Raw genomic sequence first — 27,741 nt, forward strand, 5'->3', positions numbered from 1 at the left:
ATTCTTTCAGGCCTGCTGTCGGAACTCGACTTTAATTCTAAAATACATGTTAAACCAATAAAGATGTGTGGTTAGTGATGGCCATTGTTTTCCAGCACGAAACCTTAGTACTTATGTCATGGCTTGTGGGTTCTGTGAAGCGGTTGTGGGAAGTCATTTCTATAAACGGATTTGCATACTGAGGGATGGATTTCAAAGCATTCTCTGAGAAGGCTAATCTGTGCATTGTTCTACTTAGTAACCCTTTACATATTCTTTTGTTTCTTGGCCAGGAAGAAGATGAGCTTGACTCGCACACCATGGTCAAGACCAGCTCTGAAAGTGCTGGCACCATGAGGGCCGCCAGCACAATGAGTGAAGGAGCACAAACCATGATTGAACATAACAGCACCATGCTGGAGTCTGACCTGGGGACTATGGTTATCAACAGCGATGAAGAAGAGGAGGAGGAGGAGGAAGATGGAACCATGAAAAGTATGTACTGTAAGGCTTAGTGATTTCTAGGGTGCCAGTCGCCATGCTATACAGCTCCAAATGAATACAAGTATGCATCTTCCGAAAGATGTACAAACTCTGACTTAATGTCATCATGAATTGGGTGCACAGGAACTGCTTAGTGGGCAACACTCTGCAAAGGCCGATAAATAATCATTATCTTAACAAGTCGGTCCACATTTGAATGGCAGTGAGAGCCTGCAAGCACTGGGTTCACTTAGCTTAGCACTCACAGCCAGTCCATGCCATGCAAACTTGGAAAGATAAGTATAGAAAAAGTGCAACATCTGTTTTACTTCAGGAGCAGCACAAGGCCCACTTTGGGTGCTTGGCTTGCCTATGTTTGTGTCTAACCACTTGAAAATGGTTTGCCAAAAATCAAAAGGGAATACACCCAAAGATTCACTGCACCAGAATAATTAAATGGACACTATAGTCTCTAAAACAACTTTAGCTTAAAGGGACACTATAGTCACCTGAACAACTTTAGCTTAATGAAGCAGTTTTGGTGTATAGAACATGCCCTGCAGCCTCACTGTTCAATCCTCTGCCATTTAGGAGTAAAATCCCTTTGTTTATGAACCCTAGTCACACCTCCCTGCATGTGACTTGCACAGCCTTCCATAAACACTTCCTGTAAAGAGAGCCCTATTTAGGCTTTCTTTATTGCAAGTTCTGTTTAATTAAGATTTTCTTATCCCCTGCTATGTTAATAGCTTGCTAGACCCTGCAAGAGCCTCCTGTATGTGATTAAAGTTCAATTTAGAGATTGAGATACAATTATTTAAGGTAAATTACATCTGTTTGAAAGTGAAACCAGTTTTTTTTTTCATGCAGGCTCTGTCAATCATAGCCAGGGGAGGTGTGGCTAGGGCTGCATAAACAGAAACAAAGTGATTTAACTCCTAAATAACAGTGAATTGAGCAGTGAAATTGCAGTGGAATGATCTATACACAAAAACTGCTTTATTTAGCTAAAGTAATTTAGGTGACTATAGTGTTCCTTTAATGAAGCAGATTTTGTGTGTAGATCATGCCTCTGAAGTTTTAGTTCTCAATTCTCTGCCATTTAGGAGTTAAATCCATTTTGTTTCTGTCCATGCAGCCCTAGCCACATCTCTCCTTGCCGTGACTGATATAGCCTGCATGAAAATAAAATGGTTTCACTTTTAATCAGATTTAACTTAATTTAAAAGTTTTTATCTCCTGTTCTGTACATTGAACTTTAGCTATATACAGGTGGATCCTGCAGAGTCTAGTAAGCTATTAAAGCTGGAGTTAAGAAATTCTTAATTAAACAGAATTTGCAATAAAGGAAGTGTAAACATTAGATGACTCTTTACAGGAAGTGTTTAGGAAGGCTGTGTAAGTCACATTCAGGGAGGTGTACCTAGGGCTGCATAAACAAAGTGATTTAACTCCTAAATGGCAGAGAATTGAGCAGTGAAACTGCAGGGGTATGACCTATACACCAAAACCGCTTCATTAAGCTAAAGTTGTTTTAGTGACTATAGTGTCCTTTTAATAAGCAGCAGCGATTTTGGTGAATCATGACCTTTTAAGCGGATGAAAGACAGCCATTCTGCGAGTAGAGCCCTATTAAAATGTCTCTCAACTGACTCTGCAGTGTTTTCTTAGTATTTAATAGCAGCTTTAAAGGTGCTAAGATTTGTGCAAATGTATAACTGTTGACAATATTTTTTCGCATTTTACATTTTAGGACCTTTTTAAAATGCTTACATGAATATATTAAGACAGAGAGAATAAATCACGTGAACGTAGTTCAAATAGTTTTTCTGATCTGTTTTTCTTCTTCTGGAAATTGCCTTAGATTGTTCTGGACTAATATATAGTACCTGTATCTGGATTAAAAATCTGGCCTTCTCAAACTCGTAAGCTTTCCATCTCTTGCCAAAAGATGACATCACATGGTGATGAGGCTACAATAAAAGTGTGTGCTTCTTCGCTCTGCATATGCCTATAATTGCTCACACAATATGTAGATGTCTTTTGGCTCTGTGGAACTATTACAAGATGTATTTTGCTCTAAAGCAGATGGTCTTTCAAAATGTCAGGAAGAAATAATGCAGAAATGTGGGATACTCTATTTTTTCAGTTTAGTAGTTTAATAAATCAAACCTAGAACCACAAATAACTCTAAACAATGTACACTCACAAGGTAAAGCAAATCACTGAAATTCCATTCCAGAACACAGGTAACCCATGCAGAATAACTAGTATTGATAAGTCAGTGACACCATTAAAGGGACACTATAGTCACCTGAACAACTTTAGCTTAATTAAGCAGTTTTGGTGTATAGAACATGCCCCCTGCAGCCTCACTGCTCAATCCTCTGCCATTTAGGAGTTAAATCCCGTTGTTTATGAACCCTAGTCACACCTCCCTGCATGTGACTTGCACAGCCTTCCATAAACACTTCCTGTAAAGAGAGCCCTATTTAGGCTTTCTTTATTGCAAGTTCTGTTTAATTAAGATTTTCTTATCCCCTGCTATGTTAATAGCTTGCTAGACCCTGCAAGAGCCTCCTATATGTGATTAAAGTTCAATTTAGAGATTGAGATACAATTATTTAAGGTAAATTACATCTGTTTGAAAGTGAAACCAGTTTTTTTTTCCGTGCAGGCTCTGTCAATCATAGCCAGGGGAGGTGTGGCTAGGACTGCATAAACAGAAACAAAGTGATTTAACTCCTAAATGGCAGTGAAATTGCAGGGGAATGATCTATACACTAAAACTGCTTTATTTAGCTAAAGTAATTTAGGTGACTATAGTGTTCCTTTAATAAGCTAAAAGCAGCGAAATGCATAAGGTATTGGTAGCTTCTGACTCAACTGCCTTATCTACGTTTGTTCCCCGTGGATCATTAATTGTTTACATTTACTTTTGTTCCTGCACTGTATCCTTTTTTTTTTTTTTTTTTCATATGCTCCCTGTAGCTAAAAGGGACATGCATCAGTTGACAATTATTTTTTTTAAAGCAACAAGCAGACACTTTTAAACAAATATCCAAACCAAAATCAAGCAAGAAAAGTATGAGATAAACTTTTATAAACTTACTATAAACGTGGTCTGATTGCATTATTGGTCACGCCTCACAGCTCGGGGGGGGGTTTCTTCGCCCTACCTCTTATATACCCACCTCGGGGCATCATTCCGCAGCAGTAGGAGCAATAAACACGACACCAGAGCTTGCTCTGCATGAATCGCACTAATCCGACTCCATCTCTTCTCCCTCTATCAGGGTGTTGCAAGGTGAAGAGATTTTCCAGTTAAACGTGCAAATCTGTCTTTTCCATCATTCCTAGGAATAGGACACTGATTGGTTGGATCATTGTCCCCCCTGGAGTGGGTGTGGAAAGCATAAGAAATAGGAAATAGGTAAAAGTGAAAAAATATATATTTACCTGTTTTTGTTTTTTTTTCAGCCTGCACGGGTTGGCAACAGCCTCATTCAAAGCTTAAGCACTACCTATCCGGTTTTGTCAACTTGACTGCTATTATGTATTTTCTGAAAAGTAGAGTGCTTGGGGGAAAACCAAACAGATTAAGACACAAGGAGCTATATAGAAGCTGATTAGATTACGTTTTCTTATTGTTTGTTTTTAAATGACAGATCTGCTTCATGTGCCACCATCCTCCACTTTCCAAGACCTAAGATGTACATTTTTTATAGTTTGTTCAATTATATAAAACTTGATGCTAATACATAGATGGACATTTTTCTATTGATGGCATTTAGACATAGTTGAAAACAAATCTGTTTTCTTTTTTTTTTGGTTCTATGTCTTACACACTCCTGTTTATGTATCTGTGTCCATGTGTGCATATTTTTTTCACTAAAACGTACATTTCTTTATATTTTTTTATGTGTATATCGTGCCCATTACTACTGGTGGCTACTTCACTTCTGGGTTTTATCAATTTGTGTGAAAGTTTAAAATGAAATGAAAGTGCAAACTAATTTTAAAGGCAAATAGTACATTTTATCCAGTAGATGGAAACAGAGAGCATTGTCAGAGAGTGCTAAGCCATCTATAAGCAAGAAAAGTGAATTCTTGTTATGGTCAAGGAAAAAAAAAAACTCCTGCCTTCAGGGCTTCTATCAGGAATTCCGTACTTTCACGTTAAAGGATCACTATAGTGTCAGGAGAACAAACTTGTTTTCCTGACACTATATAACCCTTAGGTCCCCCCTCCCGCTGGGCTGAATGGGGTTAAAACCCCTTTAGCTACTTACTTTAATCCAGCACCGGGCTCCCTTGGCGCTAGTGACCTCTCATCGCACTCTGACGTCTATATTGGTCCTTTAAACTACTTACCCTTTTAAACAATGTTACTTTATTGTAAGGATGAACACGTATAAAACACGTTTTTTATAGACCAAGTAGACCTTTTGCTTGTTCATATAGGACATTAACTATTTCCTTGACAATTCTTTACATGGCATAAAAATAAATAAATCAAATGTTAAATGATTATGCTGAATTTGGCATTCAAATAATGAATACACAGTTTGGAACAAAGGTAGTGGAACATACATTTCAGAACTAGCTGAATATCTGGTTATAATTACCCAGTAGCAGGTTTATCTACTCAAGTTAATTTATAATCTCGAGAACATAATAATTCTAGCGTATAATTCCCAATAAGCACTGTTGTGCCAAGATTAGAAAGAGTAAAAAGAGGTTTTACCATTTAATTTTGTTGGATAATGTCTTTTTTTTTTTTTTAATTGGGGAATAAAGGGTCAATATTTTGTCTTTATACTTTTCCCCATCACATATAGATTTAAACGCAATATGGGTGGCGAACGCAATCCATGAACTGCTAGTATCTATGATGGCGTTGTAGAGGCAGCGCTGTACATAGCAGTATCTCTCAAGGCACATGTGCTTCAGGTCTTCAAATTTTTTTATTCCCCCGCGTTGTCTGAAAACCTGTCAGCAGACACTGGAATCTCCTACATTCCGACATGTTTGAGGGTTAATCCCTCTGGAAAAGTTTGGATTGCTGGTTAAAGAAGTCAAAAAGAAAGATCTAGCATTCTCAGCAATATGTTAATTTTTAGCACATTAATTCCCTCAATCCAGACACTTTTCTTTATGTAGAGATTGCTGTAAATATGTCAGTAATGAGCGAATACATTAATTCAAGAATAGGTACAGTCAATACCAAACAGCCCATGCATGCGCAAACTTCTTCATATCGGCACTGTCAGGGCTATTCACCAACGTGTGAATTGCCTGGGGATAAATATTTCAGCTTAAAAAGTATTTGAGAATTGTCCCAATTTCATTATTTTGACCTATAATTTTAAATTCACTTTGAAATAAAATATATATATATATATATCTGAATGGGGCTCTGTCAATCCTCGAGAACTGCTGGAAGATATCCTGAAAGGATGAAATAATGGTGTCTAATTCTTTAGTAATTATTCTCTGTATCTATGAGAGTTGGCATTCAGAGTACACGTGGAACAATAGACATAGCATATGGCAAAGTGAGTGTTTCATTCCACAACTTTATATGAGACTCCTTGCAGCTGCATTCACCTCATTTACTGTATAGCTGAAGTGTAAGATTAACCTGTCAGAGTGTGTTGAAAGAAGTGGTGTGAAGGTACATTATTTTCACTGACAATTGGCAGGTATGCTGATCTGCCCCTGCTCCCCATTGGCTTTTTAAGGCTATAACTGGTCACTGGAGCTCTAACGCCGTGTACAATTATTTATATAGATACTGCTTGGTGTATGTAATTATTCATATTTATTAATAGATTTATTAGATTTACTGCTCAGACTTTTGTGCTACAAAAATTATGAATTGATTGCTTTTAGTACTGTGTTTTTTATTTTCTATGCATATCCATGATCACGTTGTGTGTGTGTGTGTGTGTGTGTGTATATATATATATATGAATGAATTGGAGCAGAGGTTTGGGGATACCTCTGGAATCTTTACATGAGGTGACATAGTGATCTGTATTTGTGTATATGTTTAAATAGGTGAAAACCGGTTACATCATTGCATGTAGCCAATTTTGGTCTACTACTGTGGTGTGTTTGGCCAACTATTGTCCACTTGTGCATTGCCAACTTGGGCTCTCTTCATCACTCGAAGCATTGCACACGTTAATTCTATATAGCTGACCAGCTGACACACACAAATGACCAACCAATCTTTTCATTATTTATTTCTCTTTTAATTCTGTCTCCCCTATATCCCTGCAATCTCTCATCACTATAGCCATGTTCCTAACCATCCATTTCACTACTTTTTACACCTTTTCTCTCTAACATATGAATTAAGTCACATCATGTATAGCAATCATGACGTGTCTTAATACTTAATATGTGAATTTAATACTTTTTGATGTTTAGTTTCTACATTGAAAGTTTGGGAGAGGGTTAAAATGTAGATTAATACTCTTATCGCATTATTTAATGCTCACTTTTGGAGGATTCCTTTTAGTTTAAAGTTTATTTTCTAGAGTAGTTAACAACAAGTGGGGTTTTTTTTCCCCCTTTTATTTTCTGAAGCATATTTGTCTTGTTTTGTTGTGCTTCTGGTGGGTTTAATAACGTCTGCTTAATACTCTGCTGTTGTCATAGTCCTCAGATTTGCACACAGGAAGGGAATGTTTTGTACTTTGTAAGTCCTACATGGAATTTTCCATCACAGACCCAAAATCTGCTTCTGATACCATTTCTCCCAGTGGCTTTTGTTTGCAAACTAGAACTCCTCAGAGACAAATTACACGGTAAAATGATGTGTTTTCTTTTCTAACACCTAGAGAAAAGCAATTCTGCCACTGGAGCAGATATTATGGCTTTGACATGTGTGCTGATTTCATAATAGAATGTGATGTGATATATCAGGATATATCAGGATGGGAGATGTCCACAACATCTGGTACATCTGGGATGCCTAGCCCTGTTCTCCTTATTAATATGGTTTAGCCCAGTTGTAGTTGGAAAACAAAGACTTTCCTGCACAAAATAAGTAAAAATGTTTCTTACAACAGAAGGGAACCTAATGTAAAAGTACAATTCCCAACACCATCACTGTTGGTGAACTAGTAAAAGTTTTCCGATCAATCTATACATCTCAAAGTTATGACTTAGATCCTTCGATCGATTTGAGATTTTTCAGAGATTCCATGTGATTGTGACTTTTGTGTATGCATGTGTATTTTGACACAGCTATGGCAAAATAGATTTATTTATTAAGAATTCTAATTATATATGTGCTTGTAGGTCTAGCATGCCAGCAATGTTTTGGAAATTATAGGTCAAATATTGCAATGTGTGAATTAGTGTTTTAAAGCTAAGCGGTTTCAAAATGAGATGTGTAGAGACTATAACTTTAATAGCAGATGTATTTGTAGAATGAGCATTCTGTTGCAACTAGAATGCTGCGAGGCAGTGCTGTATTGTTGGACTGTTTTACTTGTGAGACTTCCTGCAATAGCCAGTACACACAAAACCTGATATATACAACTACACACATACAGACACTCTGTCACCTCATCGCCTACCCCAAAAACAGATAGACACCATGTCATATCACCACCCCACCTCCCCCCCCACACTCACACACTCACACACACATAGAGACACCATGTTAAATCACCCACAGAACACATAGAGACACCATGTTAAATCACCCCCCACACACACACAGACACCATGTTAAATCACCCCCACTCCACACACACACATACGCGCACACACACACACACACACACACACACACACATAGACACACACGCATAGACACCCTGTCACATCACTCCCACACACACTGTCACCATGTCTTACCCCTCACACACAACCACTCTGCCACAGTCGCTCTCATAACACAGGCACCAACCCACAGACATTAAGCTCCCTCCAAACATATGCTCACAGAGATACATAGCCACAGATATGCATTGCCAACACAGTCATGAGTACACATACAATAATGCTAATATTTCATATAATAGCAAATAATGCTCCCAAAAGCTGTGCAGTGCTCCCTGAAATGTGAGCATTATTGGGCAGACTAGATGGTCCGAATGGTTCTTATCTGCCGTCACATTCTATGTTTCTATGTTTCTATGTTCAATGTAACAATTGCCAACAGACGTAGTTGGGATATGAGTAGATCAGCATGAAGATATTTATAATAAATGTAAATGAACATATGTTAGAAATGTTTTATTGAAATGATTGAGATGAGCATTGGGAACGGATGTACCTGCGCAGCAAGTGTCACGCACATATCCAAATGCTTCTCATGGGAATTTTACATTACAGAGCTAAAACTACAGGGTCACTGCACCCAGACCACTTCATTGAGATGAAGTGTCCTGGTGACTTAAGCAATCCTCTTAGCAAAGTTCAATTTCAGTTACTAAGCTAATTTACCCACGATCAATCTGTCATAAGAATCTCACAGAAGTCATACGGCAGGCTTAATGGACAGAGGAGAACAAAATGGCTGCTCCCAGATATTAAGATCCGGTGCAAGGAAGAAATGAGAAAGCATAAACCTAAAGGCAAAATGGCAAAGAGGGGAATATAATCATTAAGATACGAGGGGTATAACAAAAGAAAAACACATGACAGAGTTGCAGCATGGTTTTCTTACTATTCCTTTAAGTAAGCAGTTTAGTGTATATTAATGTGTGTTGTTTTTTTTCTTTTAAAAGTTTTTTTTTTTTTCCGTGACAGATGATGTCAGCTCTTTAATATTCTGCAGTTATTTTAGTATAGAGAAAATATACATTATTACTGGATTTTGCATGACCAATGTCTTTCACAGGCTTCCTGCAGGCATGGGCTCAGATGTTGTTAAAAAAATAAATAAATTAAATAAAATAAAAAATGCCTCAAACATAAATGCAATATATTCAATTGAGATATGAGTAACTGCTTGAATGCCAGAGAGCTTGGACATTTATTACAGAGCAATCCCCCAACCCATTTTGCTGTCAACAGGCTAAAGAACATTTTAGAGTGTTAGAACTGGTCTATTTTAATTTCCACACTGAAGCCATCTGCCACTTTTGTGATAAGAACATTTTGTAATCCAGCATAAAAATGAACTAATAGCCTTGTTTTTTTTATTTTTTTTATTTTCATGTATGCATACTTTATTATTATTTTTTTTTAATTTCTCTTTCTTTTATATATTCATTCTGGATAATAGTATATTCTGAAATGTAACAGTTTTTCTTTTTTTTTTCTTTTTCTACTATCTTTCTTGTTTTATACCACTTTGTAATATAACATGAAACATGAGTTACTGCCTCTGTTGGTCTAAACCTTTTACAGCGCCTCCTAGTATAGAGTCGCTACGGGTTGTAGTCTTTTTTGTGCATACAGGGTATGTATGCAGGGTATCCATGTATGGGGACATGGATAGTGGGGTTCGGGCACAGGTTCTTTGTTGACCCTATGCGGTTTTTTTTTGTATGTTATGTATTGTTTAAGCCACTCACCGGGATTAAGTCAGATTCTTACTTAACGAAAGATGGTTAGAATGCTTACTATGAACACCAAAGGTCTCAATAGCCCTTATAAAAGTACAGCTTTCTTAGAACTGATTAAAAAAGAAAAAATGCAGGTATACTTCTTACAAGAGACCCATTGGGTGAAGTCGGATAGGGATTTTCTTATGAGAGTATACACCAGGAGTGTGACCCGCAGACTAGATACATTATTTTAATATGCAAACTTCATAATGACCTTTACACTCTAGTCAATATATATGCACCGAATATCGGGCAAGTGACCTTTGGGAGGGGTATCATTGAGAAAATAGAACAGATAGCTAAGGGCAGATTGAGAATTGCCAGAGACTACAATTGTGTAATGGATACTGAATGGGATAAGCGTATTCCATCAGGTGAACAGATGAATGGTGCGCTGCTCCGGAGGGCTAGGGCCCTCTCCACTCTCTTGAAAAAGGCAGCCTTATATGATGTTTGGAGATTGTTACACCCCCAAGCTTATGACTTTTCTCATTTTTCCTATAGACATTGTTCTTAAGCAATAATTGATATGCTAGTTGATATTAAATTAGTTAATTGTGTTAAATTTTTTATAAAGACAATTCATTGGTCAGACCATAACATAGTCAAATGGGAAATAGAGGATACTCGGAAGAGAGATTCAAGACAGTGGAGAATGAACGAGGCCCTCCTGAGCAGCGAAAATAATAAAGAAAATATTAATCAGATGGCAGGTTTCTATTTTTTTGGAAAATAAGCAAGCAAATCCGGGCATTAGATAGATAGCATACAAAGCTGTAAAAAGGGGGCATTTGATTAAACTGGGCATTCATGAAAACAAAATGAGAGGGAGCACCTTAGCCGATATGCATCTTGCTTTATACAAATTATAACAAAATAACAAGAATAGACCCACGAAAGAAGGCGCTGAAAGCATTAGACAGGTCCGGGATCGGCTAAATGAACTTAATATGACCAGAATTTCTGATAATCTAGAAAAATTTAAACAATAGTGGTATGTAATAAAAATAATAGAGTAGGTAAAATGCTTAAAAATAAATTTAAAAAACAATCTGCGGAGAATAGGTTGGATAAAATAATTCAACTAGATCTATAGATCTCCCAAATAGATTGGTCGTAGTTTTAATAGCTATTATAATTCATTATATGACTGCTCCAAAATGACTAATCCTTGTAGATCAATTCTTGCAAGGTGTACAAATCCCTAATATCAGCTCAGGACAGAAAGTATTTCTAGACAAAACCATCCAGTTGAATGAGGTAACTAGGGCTATCGGTGCACTAAAACAATTAGAAAGCCCCTGGTCCGGATGGCTTTGATGCTCACTTTTATAAAACTCTGAAAGAAAAAATAGCTCCCGAATTGACACCAGCGTTTAATGATTTTATTAACCAGTCTAAATTCCTAGCAGAATTTTTGGCCGCCAACATCCTTCCTATTCTTAAGCAGGGTAAAGACCCAACGCTCCTAAAAAAACAACAACTATAGACCGATATCCCTTATTAATACGGATGCTAACATTTCTGTGTCCATCATGGCGGGCAGACTTAAGCAGATTATTGCTCGAGTTATCTCTAAGGACCAAATAGGGTTTGTCCCCGGTAGTCTATAAATAACATCCGAAGAATAATTGATATTCTCGATATAGCTAAGAAAGAACATAAAGAATTAGTCATCACTGTATTAGACACAGAAAAAGTTTTTGACCGGGTGGACTTGGGATTTATGATGCTGTGTTTAGATAGGTTTGACTTTGGCATTCTTTTCTGCAGGGCTATAAGAGCTCTGGATAGTGCCCCTATTGCTAGAACCATTGGGCAAAACATATGTGCTGACTGGTTTAATCTGGGGACATGAGCTAGGCAGGGTTGCCCACTGTCTCCATTATTGTATCTATTACCAATCCACTTCTTGGCAATTCGTAAAAGAGCAGATTGAAATATCGGTGGATATTTACTACCACAGAGAGAATATAACATCAGCATGTATGCCGATGACATCCTCTTGACTTTTACGAACCCTGTGGAGTCTCTGCCCGCCCTAATGGACGCAATCTTCGAATATTCTGAAATATCGAATTATAAACTGAATTCCAACAAAACAAGTGTTATGGCTTTCAATATAGAAAACTTAAAAAACAAAACAAAAAAAAACAGTTGTGTCAACTCTTTGACTGTCTTTGGACGGAAGAGTTTACCTACCTGGGGATTAAGATCTCTCCAGAGGTGGGCAACATCTTGGAACTAAATTTCCTGACCCTACTAAAGGAGAAGAACCATGTTCTAAAAGGATTGAAAAATAAAAATGTATCCTGGGTTTCATGGATAAATACTGTCAAAGCGTATATTATCCCCAAATGGCTGTACATATTTAGGCATCTCCCTATTCAAATACCTGAAAGCTGGGTAAGTTTGGCTCAGAGGAGTATCTCTTCATAGTATTCATTTGGCAGGTTAAAAGGACATTTTTGCTTTTCCAATTATCAAGGGCTTCTTACAGAAGACAGTAGCAAGTGGTGACAAACACAAATTGGGCCTTTTAAAAAATATATTTTGTGAGCAATTAGTACCAAAAGTCATGTCAACCGCCTATCTTTTAACATCCTGTATAGAACGAGGAGATGCTCAGCAGAACATAGAGAAATGGAATAAACTACTTGATATACATATGGCTCGCGGCCATTAAAAAAACTATATAGATTTCCATTGCAGAAACCTACTTGAAAATCAATATAAAGTGATCAATTTTTAGTACATGTATCCCTCCTCAGTGAATTTGTTTACCCCTAATTCTAATTGCTTGTGTTGGAGATGTGATAATGAGGGGGGAGATTATCTTCACATGTGGTTGGGTTGTACAGTTGCGGCTAATATATGGAAAATAGCATTTGATAAACTTCAGATTTTAGGGAGTTTCAAAATAGAGCAAAAACCTGAAATAGGGGTCTTACATTTTAATTGGCCGAAGTTATCTCCAAATAATGCATTGATGTCAACTCATTCTTTTTTGTAGCCACGAAACTCCCTCTAGCACGACATTGGAAATCAAAAAACTCTATAAGCTGGTTAAACCTAAAGAGCCACATTTTATTCCAGTATAGTATGGAAGGAGGATTAAAATGGCTTAACGAGAAGTCTAAACTAAATAGAACTTCTATTCAGAGTTGGAGAAACAAATGTAAAAATCTATAATTTGATCTATATATCGCTCCATCAAACTGACTAGAAGTGATCGTACGATCTAGTTCTAATTTATGGTAATTTATGGTAACTGACTTTCCTCCCTGTGACTTGGCAATGAATGTTTGTTTTGTTATATTCAAAGTTTTTGTCAGACTATATGTTGTATATAGGATAGGATAACAGTAACTGTTTGCTCTTATGTACAAGATATTATTACGATAGTCTTGTTTGAATGCTTTTTGAATGTGTATGTATGTTTATGTATAAAAAAATATATACGATAAAGATTATTGATTAAAAAAGAACAGTTGCAAATTACCTTTATTTTCTTAAATTGCTTAATAGCAAATTGTAGTGAGTCATTTCAGAAAAAAATATTTTTTACATTTTGCAATCCAGCTCGGGAGTGGGGGACTTATTAACCCTATAGTGCCAGGAAAACGGGTTTGTTTTCCTGGCACTATAGTGCTCCTTTAAGTTCAACAGCAACATGGAAAGTACTCTGATGCCAGACTCTGTGTGTGTTCATTGTTTCATATATATATATTTTCTAATTCAAAGCGGAATCTATACGTCTGCAGAGTAGTTTATGAATTAAAGGAACACTATAGGGTCAGGAACACAAACATGTAGTCCTGACCCTATAGTGCAAAACCCACCGTTTAGGTGGCTTGCCGTAGCCTCCTTAAAAGTTAATAAAACTCCCCTTATTTCCAGCGCCACGTGGGTCCGCCGTTGCTCTGAAAATGCAGTGTTTGCATGAAAATGCATGAAGGGAATGATTATTGTCACCAGAACAACTACATTAAGCTGTAATTGTTCTGGTGACTATAGTGTCCCTTTAAGTAGTAATTTAGGATGCCATCATTAAATCATTTCTTTGCAGATTGTTTTTGCATTACATGAGTCAGTATTTTTGGATTGCATGTTTTAATGTGATGTTACTATTTCGATACCGTCTTGCATAAATCTCGGATATGTATAGGCATTTTGATCTGGACTAAAACTAAACTAAGAATGCATATACTGCTTTTCTGTTCCTTGCTTACTGTCTGCTGAATACAAATGCTGCGCAGTAGTGTGGTTGTAGCACGTCAGCTTTTACTGCCTAACGAAACACGAGGCTCTCCTGACGCCCACATAGAGAGAATCATGCTGCTTGTGCATTCCCCATCATTACACCCTCCAGGCAAATCTCTGACAATTTTACAAGCCAACAGTGATGGCTCCTCCATAATTATGTATTTTTACATTGCACATATACAGCACCTGCCTGCAGGAAGAGGCATCAGCCATCATTAGGTGGTTTGCATTCAAAATGTTATTGTCATTTCACAGGTGAAACCTTTTTGTTTTTATTATTATTGCAAAGGAGAATAAAAAGGGGAGGGAGGGATACCAGCACAATAAGGGTTAATCTAACCAGAAAGTATTTATGAAACACTTTTTTTTTTTTTTTTGGTTGGACAAGCCCTTAAAGCCCTTCGAGCTGAAAATCCATTAACCTTGTCTTTTTTTCTTGCTGCTGTGCCAATCCTCCTCCTTTAAGTTCGCCATTGAGGCACATGGTTTGCATGCGCAGCAGTCGCCATTCTTGAATCCAAGCATTCCATTTTGCTTTGACCTCTAGAGTGAGGCAGTAAACCATAAGGCATTACTAAAGTGTTTAATGCAGAGGATATGCAGTTACCCATAAAGCACTTCTGCAAGCTCTGATGAACCAGATTGAATAAAATCCATTCTAGTTTTTTTTATGCGTTATATAGGTGGTATATTAAAAGTATGTTAACAAAACTAGTTAATTCAAAATTAGAAAGGCAAAATAAATAAAATACTCACATTTGAGCTTATACCATAAGCATTGCTTTATGGGCACAGCAAGGGATTCTCCTGCCGAAATGACAGAATGACAGCTGAATATCATTGTTGTCGTGTACAGCTGTGTTATTGGAACAAAAAAAGGGAAGCTGTAGGTCGAGAGAGAGAGGCAGAAAGTATAGGCATGTAGACATGCATTATTGATATAAGAAACAAACGCATAATTACTCACTGTAACCTAACTTACACATTGCAGCATACATGTGTGCCTGGGGTGCCCCATTACCCACGAGCAGCGGTAAACTGTACAAGGCTTTCCAGATCTCCATCCAGATCTCCATCTAAAAGAATCTTTTAATTTGTGTTTGCTTTGGGCATACTGTCTTAACCACATTCCCCTGATCATTTCGTACAGTGTTAAAAGGTATTTGGAGAAGCAAGCTCTGTGCCTTCCAATAAAGACTCACTAAGACATAGTGAGTTATGGAAAATTGCTTTGAACGGTCTCTCACGTGGGAGGCGTAGGACATTGAGATTATCACTTTTGCTCAGCTGAATAATAAATCAGTCAGAGTTTTCAATGTGATTTTCTGCAGATCTCTCCCTGATTTTGAATGATGTTGACATTTTGGCATGAGTACAAAATGTGGATAAATATTTCATAGATTCACTGGTATTGTTCTGGTGTTGTTGATAAAAAGAAAATACAAACAACCCTTGAATATTCATGGATTCTTTTTTGACACATCTTACTAAAGATAAACCTTCTGTCATTTATTTGTTTATTTTCCATGTTTTGATTATATTGGCATTTAAGCAAACAATGGAATATGCTACAACCTGACCGCAGATGGCTCAAAGTAGAATAGTTCCACAGTTGTGGTTTAGGCATATTACAGTATATGTGTGCCATCAAGTGTTTGTATAGACATAGAAAAATCCAACAAAAGTGCCATGGGGGAGAGGGAAGCAGGGTTGATCCATTGGGTAGCGACAAATAGCGAGTCTAGTCTAGAAGTTGTATTGCTCCTAACTTTAATGTTGTATTTCTTATTGATGGAGCCCTGGAGATTTAGAGTCATATTCATCTTCACTTCTGAGTTTTCTGCATCGAGTCAAGCTCTAGAGGCGTAGAAGGCATCCAGAGTCTTGGAATTATTATTGTTTGCAACTCGATCTATATGGAGCCCAAATGGTTTGAGGGAATGTGTCTAATAAGAAGCATTGAGATGTGAAAGGCAGTTGAAAGTTCATAATGTGGAGATTTCATGTTTGGATAAATGGCTCGTAAGCCTGCAAAGGAATACAGTCCCAAAATATGTATTACGTGATGTTGGGGTGAAGCTAGCATTGTTTGGAGGAGCCTGGAAAGATGCTAGCCTGTCATGCAGGAAAAAGATAGCATCTAAAAAGTGGTTTCCGAATCAGTGATGCTGTGTTAGCCGTAGCAGTATCTTTAAAACATGAGTGTCTTTTATAAGGAGGACTATTAAGTCCTTTCAGTATTTGTGGAAAATACTAGGAACAATTTAACCATCCGGGAAGATGAAGAATTTGTGCAATGTATCTGACTGCAGAGCACAGATTATATAGTGGTGAGAGAGAGAGAGAATAAGTATCACTGGTCTATACAATAGGTTGGCTAACACATATTTTAAGCAGTAAGTTATCGTACTTCTGTATGTATTAAACATTTACCGTATTTTTCGCTCCATAAGACGCACCTCACCATAAGACGCACCTAGTTTTTAGAGGAAGAAACCCTGAACAAACTGTCCCATAGTGTTTCTTACTATGGGACAGTTTGTACAGAATATTTTTTTTCCCCCCTGTCCCATAGTGTCCCCCCTCCCATAGTCTTCACTCACCCCCTCCCCATAGTCTTCACCCACCCCCTCCCCATAGACTTCATCCACCCCCTCCCCATAGACTTCATCCACCCCCTCCCCATAGACTTCATCCACCCCCTCCCCATAGACTTCATCCACCCCCTCCCCATAGACTTCATCCACCCCCTCCCCATAGACTTCATCCACCCCCTCCCCATAGACTTCATCCACCCCCTCCCCATAGACTTCATCCACCCCCTCCCCATAGACTTCATCCACCCCCTCCCCATAGGCTTCATCCACCCCCTCCCCATAGGCTTCATCCACCCCCTCCCCATAGTCTTCATCCACCCCCTCCCCATAGACTTCATCCCCCCCATAGACTTCATCCCCCCCTCCCCATAGACTTCATCCCCCCCATAGACTTCATCCCCCCCATAGACTTCATCCCCCCCTATAGACTTCATCCCCCCCCTCCCCATAGACTTCATCCCCCTCCCCATATTCTTCTCTCCCATTCTGTCCCCCTCCCCTTGTCCCATAATTACTTACCTGTCTTGTAGCGTTGGCCGGCAGCACAGGGCGCACCGCGGTAGTGGAACTTGAATTTCATGTTCCGGTTTCCGGCGGGACTGAAAGGAAGTGCGCACTCAGCTTGTGCACACTTCCTTTCAGTCCCGCCGGAAACCGGAACATGAAATTCAAGTTCCACTACCGTGGTGCGCCCTGTGCTGCCGGCCAACGCTGCAAGACAGGTAAGTAAAGCTTCATATTCGCTCCATAAGACGCACAGACATTTCCCCTCACTTTTGAGGGGGAAAAAAGTGCGTCTTATGGAGCGAAAAATACGGTAGTTAAAGTTAAGCTTGAAACTCTTAGCCATTCTAGCTAAATGATATTAATTAGCAGTACAGGACTATTCTCTACATGCGGCTCTCCTGAACTGTACAGTCAGTAACTGTTGTTAACAGTAGAATGTCGTGCTTTAGCTGTGCTTTGGGAGTCTCCACACAATTTCAGATTGTATTAAAGACACGGAGGCTCCTATTATGCATATCTCTTTCTTTATTACTCTCAGCAGCAAAGAAATAGAGATAAATAAATAACTGAAATGAACAAAAAAAAACACATAACACAGGAAGTGACTATAATATGCTTGAAGCACCCACAATCCCCCTCTTTCTTTGCTGCTGTCAGACCAGTTAAGTACACATTTTCTGCTCTGTGCTTAGTGTTGCTTTGTGTTATACTGATTTCTTGTGTTTATTCATTGTTTGCTCCTGAGTTTAGCCCTTGGGCTTATTGGGAGCCTACTGCTTTTAATTTGAATTCGTTCTCCTGTCCGTTTTGTTTTACTTTGGTCCCCTGTGGTGTGCTCCCCTGGGGGCTGTTATTGCCGCGCACGGCAGTACCGCCGCCCGCCCTTTCACTCTGCCGCATGCTGCGGGTGGTCGTGGGGAACCCCCTGCACCCGACCCTCTTCGGGCACACGCCGGTGAGCCTCTGTTTAGCTCGGCGGCGGCTCCCGAGTGTGTGAAGGTCGGGCCGCGCGCCCCTTCCCCCACTCTCTCCGGCTGTCTCACCTCCCTGCCTCGTGCGGCGGCCATCTTCCTCGTCCCGATCTCGTTCCGCTGGCGGGTCACTCCTGCAGGCACCCAGTGCCTGCTCTCCTCTCTCTGGACACACCACTGTGGTGTAGGTTTATGATTTTGAATTGTGTCATTTACTCCTGTGTTATATGAACTTTACTGTGCATTCATTTGCATTCATTTCCATTCACTTTTCATTCCTGATTCCTTCCTTCTGTACTGTCCCCTTTTTGGGTTAATAAACCCTGACCACCTTTCCTTTGCTTCTCCAGAATACTTATATTTCTGTCTCTATTTTATTTCAGATTGCCTGTCATTTTTACCAATCATTTTTATTCCTCACCTGCAATCATGCAAGACAAGGGTGATGGCCCTGAGGGCCACATTGATGAGGAACAAACCGTGTCTGAGGAGTTCCAAGCCCTGCTGGACTCCACCATGGCGTCTTCTCTCCAGAGAGCGCTCGCCTCCGCTATGGGGGCTATGTCCTCCTCCTTTTCCCAGACTCTAGCGCAGTCTCTCTTGTTGCCCCAGGTGGCTACCCCTACCCTACTGGGAGCGGGTCCTGCCCCTACCCCTGCCTCACCTGTTGCCCGTAAGGCCAAGGTGAAGGCCAAACACCTCTCCTCCCACTCCATGATGCAGGTTATACCTGCCCTGACGGACTCGCCTGAGGCAGTCACAGATGGCGCGCTACCACCGCGCAAAAGAGCCCCATGCCAGGCAAAAACGTCCAGATCATGGAAACGGGCTGGATCCCGTGAAGAAAGGTCAGAGAGCGACCGGAGTGAGGAGGAGGACTATGAGGAAATGGATTATGCCTCTTATGATGAGGCCGCCTCGGAGGAGAGAGCTCCCCCTGCCGTAGCATCCCGTACTGGGGGCGCTATTCCTGCTAAGGGTGTTGCTGCCCAGGGGGCGAGCGGCGGTGTGCTGCTTCTGGATCCGCAGGGTAACCCCCTGTTTGATCCGGATGACCTGCGTCATCCTCGCTCAGCTGAGTGGGACCCACCCGAGCATATTGCCCGCTATATTGCGCACAGGATGCGCACGCCACTCTCTAAAGAGGGTCGCAGTAAGCTGCGTGCGGAATGCCCTAGACCCTCAGTCCCATGATCGGCGTGTAAGACGCCCGAGGTCGACCCTCAGATTGCACAATTTCTTAATAAGTCGGGTTGGAAACAGAAGAAGGGCCTAGATTTTTCCCTGAGAAACTGCCAGGACAAGATAATGGACACTCTTAGTCCACTGTCTAAGGCCTATGAGGTGTTGGAAGCCGCCAAAGCGGGTGAGTCGGAGCTTGATCTGGATGTGGTGATTGGCTGGGTACAGCGTGCCATTTGCCTGCTAGGCAATTCCAACATGGCCGTATCCGCTGAGCGCAGGAAAGCAATCCTGCTAAAAATTGGCCCGAAACTGGCTAGCATGGCCATAGCAGAACCAGGTTCCTCTGCTGAGGGGATGTTGTTTGGCGACAATTTTGTCAAAGACTTGGGGTCTTATGTAAAATCTTTCACCGCCATTGATAAGGCCCAAGCTAACATGAAGAGGGTGTTCTCCCCTCGAGTTTTTGGAGGGGCCGGGTGCAGCAGGAGCCGTCCACCCGGCCGGGGATTCCGGGGTTTGTTTAGAGCTCAGAGAGGCTCCTTCTTCCCTTCAAGGACTTTCCAGGAGCCCAGACCGGCTCCGTTCTTCCCCTCCAAAGGGAGACCCTGGAACTCCTGCTACCCGAGAGGTGCCTCGTCCGGCAGACGCCCTTATAGTGAGTACCCCTTTTTTCCCTCATACGCAAGAGCGGATGGCGGGCAGGTTGGCCTAGTTTTACGAGGCGTGGGCTGCCTTGACAACAGATGCTTGGGTTCTCCAAACAGTGCGGGGTTACCATATAGACTTTGTGTCCATGCCTGTTCAGCTCTCTGTCCCCAGGGAACTGTCACTCGCTCAAGATCAAGAAGAATTGATCTCCTCGGAGATCACGGAACTTCGCACCAAGGGTGCAATACAAGAGGTCCCGCTTACTCAACCGGGGTTTACGAGCAACCTCTTTTTGGTCCCGAAGAAAGGAGGAGGTGTGCGTCCAGTCATCAACCTCCGCCCCCTCAACGCCTTTCTTCAATATCGTCATTTCCAGATGGAAGGCATCCATTGTCTTCAAGACCTCCTACAGGAGTCCGACTGGCTGGCCAAACTGGACCTCAAGGACGCTTATTTTACGGTTCCTATAACCACGGACCACAGAGATTTCCTCCAGTTCCCCTGGAAAGGGAGACAATGGAAGTTTACTTGTCTGCTATTCGGACTATCCTCGGCCCCCTGGTGCTTCACCAAGGTCATGTAGCCGGTAGTGTCCTTCCTCTGGAGCCGTGGAGTGCGTCTGATTATATATTTAGACGACATCTTGCTGATGGCCCAATCAAAACAGCAATTACGGGTTCATGTCTCATGGACTACGTCCTTACTCCAGAATCTAGGTTTTCTCATCAATTGGGAAAAATCGGCGTTGGATCCCACCCAATCGATAGAATTCCTGGGGTTTACAGTGGATTCCATCCAACAGTTCCTATTCCTTCCGGAGTCCAAGATGAAGGCCATCAAGAAGGAGACCAGACGTACGTTACGTGCAGATGACCTCTATCCGGCATCTGGCGAGGGTGATCGGCCTCTTGGCTGCTTCAATACAGGCGATATTTCCTGGGCCTCTCCATTATCGGGCCCTTAAACGATTAAAGGGCTCTCACTTGCGCGCAGGCCAATCTTATGAGATGAGCGTGAGGCTGGACGACGAGTCCAGAGGCGAATTGACATGGTGGCTGGCCCACATGGACGCCTGGAACGGGAGAGCCATATTCGGATCCATCCCGGACGTCGTGATAGAGTCCGATGCCAGCTTACGCAGCTGGGGTGCACGTTGTGGTACCGCGTCTACCGGAGGCAGATGGTCAGATCAAGAACAAACACTCCACATCAATTGCCTGGAACTATTGGCAGGGTCATTCGCTATTCGCAGCCTTACACCAGAACGTGCAAATTGTTGCGTGATGCTCAGGATGGACAACGTGTCAGCGGTACGTTACATCAACCACCTGGGAGGCACGAAATCGCGCATGCTAGCTCTCATGGCGAAAGATTTCTGGCGGTTCTGCCTTCGCAACAACATTTCCGTGCAGGCGGAACATATACCGGGACTAGACAACACAACGGCCGATTGGAACTCGCGCTACTTGAAAGACTCTGGAGATTGGCACTTACACGCTGCGGTCTTCCAGGGATTGGATCTAATTTGGGGCCCATTCGAAATGGACCTTTTTCGCGTCCCGTCTCAACACGCAAGTGTCCAAGTTTTTCAGTTGGAGACCAGATCCGGCTGCGGCGGCGACGGATGCGTTCCTTCAGGAATGGCGGAATGCTCGACTTTACGCCTTTCCCCCGTTCAATCTGATAGCTCGCACGCTGTCGAAACTGGCTCGACACGGCTGCTCGTTGGTGTTGATCGCGCCACTGTGGCGGTCTCGACCTTGGTTCCCTCGGTTACTGGAGTTGACCGCAGATTACCCACGACTGATACCAATTTTCCCGAATCTCCTGAGGGATCCGGATGGCAACTCGCACGAGTTAGTGGACCGCGGCCTTCTACGTCTGATGGCATGGCCCCTTTCAGGGGACCCTGGACTATCGCGGGAGTTCCGCAATCAACTCTCGACCTCCTCGACAATGCATGGGCACCAGGTACTCGAGTGGCATACCGATCCGCCTGGCGAATCTGGTCTAGTTGGTGCGTGGGACGGTCAGTGGATCCCATATCTGCCCCTTTGCATATGATCATGGGATTCCTTACTGGGATGTTTGAATCTGGGAAGGCTTATTGCACCATTAATTTATGCCGATCCGCTATATCGGCTGGGCATCAAGGTTTGGATGGTTCGCCTGTAAGGCGTCACCCCTTCGTTTGCCGGCTACTCAAAGGGATTCGTCTCGCTAGACCACCCTGTGCGAGATTCACTGCCTTTTGGGACGTGAATGTGGTTCTACGATTTTTGTCATCTTGGTATCCAAATCAAGATCTGACACTGAAACAGCTGTCGGCTAAGGTGGTCATGCTGTTATGTTTGATTTCTTGTAAGAGGGTGTCGGTGTTCGTCTACCCTAGATTCCAGGATAATCCTGCTCTCTGTCCAGTTGAATGCCTTCAGGCCTATCTGGAGGTTACTCGACCGTTACGAACCCGGATTTATGCCCCTTGTTCATTTTGTTTCGAGCCCCACACCTTCCGGTGTCTACCCCTACGTTGGCAAGATGGGTACGGGAGTTGTTGACTCTGGCCGGGATCGATACGTCCAGATTCACCCCTCATTCAGTCCGTGGAGCTATGGCCTCCAAGGCTTCGGCTATGGGCTGCCGCTTGGAAGATATTCTACGTGCAGCGGATTGGTCACGGGAATCGACTTTTCGTGATTTCTACTTCAAGCCGATTGACCATTTTGCATCTCAAGTGGTTTCTAAGCTTTGCACTTGCATAATAGGAGCCTCCGTGTCTTTAATAAAATTCCCAGATTTTACTATTAACATGACGTAAAGTCATGATTTTATTAGACACGGAGGCGAGTATTATTCCCACCCACCCGGTTGTGGTTGGAAATTGGCTGTTATGGTAGGTAAGTATGGTAAGTTCTCTTTTGGAAGTTTTGGTTCTAATGTTTCAGTATCTGACATTATATGTATTGGTGAAATACGTTTATGCTACCGCTTGATATATTAACATATTTTGGGTGTGAGGAGTTGGGCTTGACTTAGTGATTTACTGGATTGTCGGTATGCACATACAGTTTGGAGCCCAGATATTACCATATTTTTTCTATGTCTCCTTTGGCCTGAATTTCTCGTGATTTCCATGTTGGAGATGCTGTTGGCTACGTTAGCTGAAGTTAAATTTTTCTACGTTTTGGTCTTAGTTATCCGCAAGAAAGAGGGGGATTGTGGGTGCTTCAAGCATATTATAGTCACTTCCTGTGTTATGTGATTGGTTGCTTGAGCACTGTATATTTTTTTGTTCATTTCAGTTATTTATTTATCTCTATTTCTTTGCTGCTGAGAGTAATAAAGAAAGAGATATGCATAATACTCGCCTCCGTGTCTTTAATAAAATCATGACTTTACGTCATGTTAATAGTAAAATCTGGGAATTGTACAAGCTCTATACACTGCGTTACTGGGTTTTAGATTTAACAGCACAACATGTTGAGCACTGCTGTGTTTTTTTTTTTTTTTTCTTTTCTTTTATACATAGTGTGTGTTGTAAATGTTTTCATTCAGGTTGTAAAATATTGCCATTTCAGTAGGCGTTGGCGTCTTTCCTCACTCATATTCTCATATAGACTAAAAATATATTATGTAAAAGAAAAAGTGATGTATTACTATTTTTGGCATTTATATGGCGCCAACTTATTCCGCAGAGCTTTACAATTTTTATAAATGGTGGAAATTTAACAATAAATGAGACCATTTCAAAATGTTACAGGAACAATAGGTTGAGGACCCAGCTTAAACGAGCGCACAGCCTAGAGGAGGTGGAGTATCAAAACCCAATAAGAAGAGCATGGAGGGGGATAGCAACCAAACAACAAGGTGGAAAAGTAGCAGAACTGGAGGATGAGGGTGGAGTGTGGCCCTTGAAAAGAGAGCAAGAGACAGGTTTACACATTTCTCAGGGAGACCGTAAGCTATCCTGAAGATATGGGTTTTTAGGAACTTTGTTAATGATTGAAGACTAGGGGAGAGTCTGATGGAGGTAGTCAGGCAGTTCTCGAGTCACACTCAAGAAGCCCTGCAAGCCCAAGTTAACAGCAAGGGAGCAAGAGCTCAGTGAAAGACAAGAAGCATGCCTACAAATTAGTGAAGACATGTAACAGGGGCTAGCGTTGTTTAGAGCTTTATAGGTAAGAGTTAGTATTTTAAATTGACTCCTGTAGGATAGAGGAAGTCAATGTAAGGACTGAAAATAGGGCGGGGAGTGACAGAAGAGAAAAATCAGCCTAGCGGCAGCATTCATTATTCACTGTAACGAGACAGTATGGCTTCTGGAGAGAACAATTTGGAAAGAACTACAGTAATCAATGCAAGAAATTACTAGAGCATGAACAAGCTCCGTAGCAACATATTGCGTAAGAAATGGGTGGACACGGGCATTGTTTTTAAGGTGGGATCAGCAGAATGTGGCAGCAGACTGGACATGAAGCGTAAAGGTGAAACCAATCAGAAGATGGAAAAAAGGCAACCAGTGCGGAGATCATGGGAAGAGAGATATATATCTGGGTGTCATCAGTGTACAGGTGGAAGCGGTATCCAAAGGAATTAATACATTTGCCAAGAGAGGCAGTGTAAAGAGAAAACAAAAGGGGACCAAAAACAGAGCCTTGGGATACTCCAACCGAGGCAGGACGAGGGGAGGAGATTAGAAAAGGAGACACTGAATGAACAGTAGGAGAGAGAGGACGTGAATCACGAGGACAATGTCACAGAGGGCTTGAAGAGTTTGAAGGAGGAGGACATGATCAACAGGGTCAAAGGCAGCAAAGAGGTCAAGAAGAATTAGTAGAGAGTAGTGGTTTTTGGATTTAGCTGCAATTAGATAACCTGTTCCCTTAATCATAGGAGGTGGAAGCCAGATTATAGATGGTTGACAAGAGAGTTGAAAACCATTTTAGAAGCTTCCCCCTATTACTATTATTTTGTATGATTATTAGTGAGTGTATTATAATAGATGCGTGATCGAGAATTTTCAAATGTTTCACTTTGTTTTCAGTAGGATTGTTGAAATAATCCCCTAAAACTCTTGTAGTAGAAGTTTATGGGATATTTAGTTTATCTGTTGCAACATTAATAGAATCTGTAGCACAGCTTCTACCAGTTTATCATATAGCTCCAGTAATTTTTTAATATATGGGATAAGTGTGTGCATAGCCATGGCACAAGTCGTCTCGGAGATGTGAGTGAGAGAGCCCCCAGGGAGTTGGAGACTCATCTCACGTGTATCTACTGAGCAAAACTTGAAAGCTATGTGGGAGTTCATAGCTGTGCCAGTAATTGCGAATCTCTGCAGTTATAAGTCAATGACAGAATGGAGACAATACATTTCTTGTACCGTAATCTATACATGGAGCATAGACTGTTATAGTGCTTGGACTGTAACTAGAACTCTTGCAAATTCTGTATCAAAATGACAAGATCCTAGAAATCCAAATACAGGTGAACGTGTCCTCAACTAAATATCCTGTTTGCTTTGAAGGTGGTGTCCCATGCATGTTGTTTTGGCGATGTGTGCCGGCACTTGTCTGCTTTCCTGCACCCATCTTGATGGAAGATAGTGTTGACAGCCCCGTGGAGAACCTGTGATATTAATCACTTCTGTTGTGTTTAAATACACATCTTTAAATACAATCTTTTCATTTGATTAAAAAAAGTATGTAAACTTACTTAATTATTAGGTTGCTGGTGGTTATCTTTGCTTTTAAGTTCTGTAAAGAAATGTAATTGAGAGAGATGTATCCAGCTGAAGATTATAAAAAATACTTTATTATTATTATTATAGAGACCAATAACCAGCTGTTACCTTGGATGGAAACATCTACCTATATTTGATGCCTTTAGTCATGTCTCCGGCTATTGCAGGATTCCATCTCCTGTGCTAGTTTTCCTGCTGTACTTGTAGACTAGTAAAGCACAATGGTGTTTGTTTGCTACCTCTAGTCACCTCTAGACACACATGCAAATACACAGATACACACACTGACTACTTACAGATACACAGACATAAAAACTGACTGACATACTAACACACAAATACATTGACAGACATACTGATGCGCACACACATACACAGACAGACATACTGACACACACAGATACAATGACTACATACAGATGCATACACTGACAACTTACAGATACACATACACTGACTGACACACACAAATACATACACTGACACACACTGACAGACAACTGACACACACTGACAGACAACTGACACACACACTGACAGACAACTGACACACACACTGACAGACAACTGACACACACTGACAGACAACTGACACACACTGACAGACAACTGACACACACACACACACACACACGCTGACAGACAGCTGACACACACACGCTGACAGACAGCTGACACACACACACACGCTGACAGACAGCTGACACACACACACGCTGACAGACAGCTGACACACACACACGCTGACAGACAGCTGACACACACACACGCTGACAGACAGCTGACACACACACGCTGACAGACAGCTGACACACACACACGCTGACAGCTGACACACACACACACACGCTGACAGACAGCTGACACACACACGCTGACAGACAGCTGACACACACACGCTGACAGACAGCTGACACACACACACGCTGACAGACAGCTGACACACACACGCTGACACACACACACACGCTGACAGACAGCTGACACACACACACACGCTGACAGACAGCTGACACACACATACACTGACAGACAGCTGACACACACATACACTGACAGACAACTGACACACACATACACTGACAGACAACTGACATACACTGACAGAGATACTGACACGCACACAGGCACATATACAGAGATACTGGCACGCACACAGGCACATATACAGAGATACTGGCACGCACACAGGCACATATACAGAGATACTGGCACGCACACAGGCACATATACAGAGATACTGGCACGCACACAGGCACATATACAGAGATACTGGCACGCACACAGGCACATATACAGAGATACTGGCACGCACACAGGCACATATACAGAGATACTGGCACGCACACAGGCACATATACAGAGATACTGGCACGCACACAGGCACATATACAGAGATACTGGCACGCACACAGGCACATATACAGAGATACTGACACGCACACAGGCACATACACTGATACATAGATACAAGCACTGACAGACATACTGACACACACAGGCACATAAACACATGTAAAAACATTTTTAAAGCCACCCTCCAGTTTCCTACATTTTGCTGGAGGGTGGCTTCCCTGGGGTCCAGTGTGGTGCCTGAGGCTGATCGGAGTGAGGAGCCCCCATCCTTACGGCCTTCTCCTCACTCCCGCTCTGCTCCTCCTGATCCCTCCTGCTCAGCTGCTCTCTTTATGGGAGGAAGTGACTCGCGGCAGTCACTTCTTCCCATTTTGCGAAAAGCAAGGGCCTGGTTGTGCTGTTAAAGGACCACAGCACCCGACCGGGCC

At 41.6% G+C, this 27,741-nt stretch overlaps 1 protein-coding gene across 1 annotated transcript in view; it reads left to right on the forward strand.

The window, feature by feature from the left end:
- STK3 (serine/threonine kinase 3) overlaps positions 1–27,741 on the forward strand; it is a 219,529-nt gene that overhangs the window by 132,770 nt on the left and 59,018 nt on the right. Inside the window, exon 9 of the mRNA XM_063451213.1 lies at positions 273–474. Coding sequence (XP_063307283.1) covers positions 273–474 — 202 coding nt within the window. The remainder of the gene's footprint in view (positions 1–272; positions 475–27,741) is intronic.

Source organism: Pelobates fuscus, chromosome 4 (genome assembly GCF_036172605.1).
Source record: "Pelobates fuscus isolate aPelFus1 chromosome 4, aPelFus1.pri, whole genome shotgun sequence".
NCBI classification, from domain to species: domain Eukaryota; kingdom Metazoa; phylum Chordata; class Amphibia; order Anura; family Pelobatidae; genus Pelobates; species Pelobates fuscus.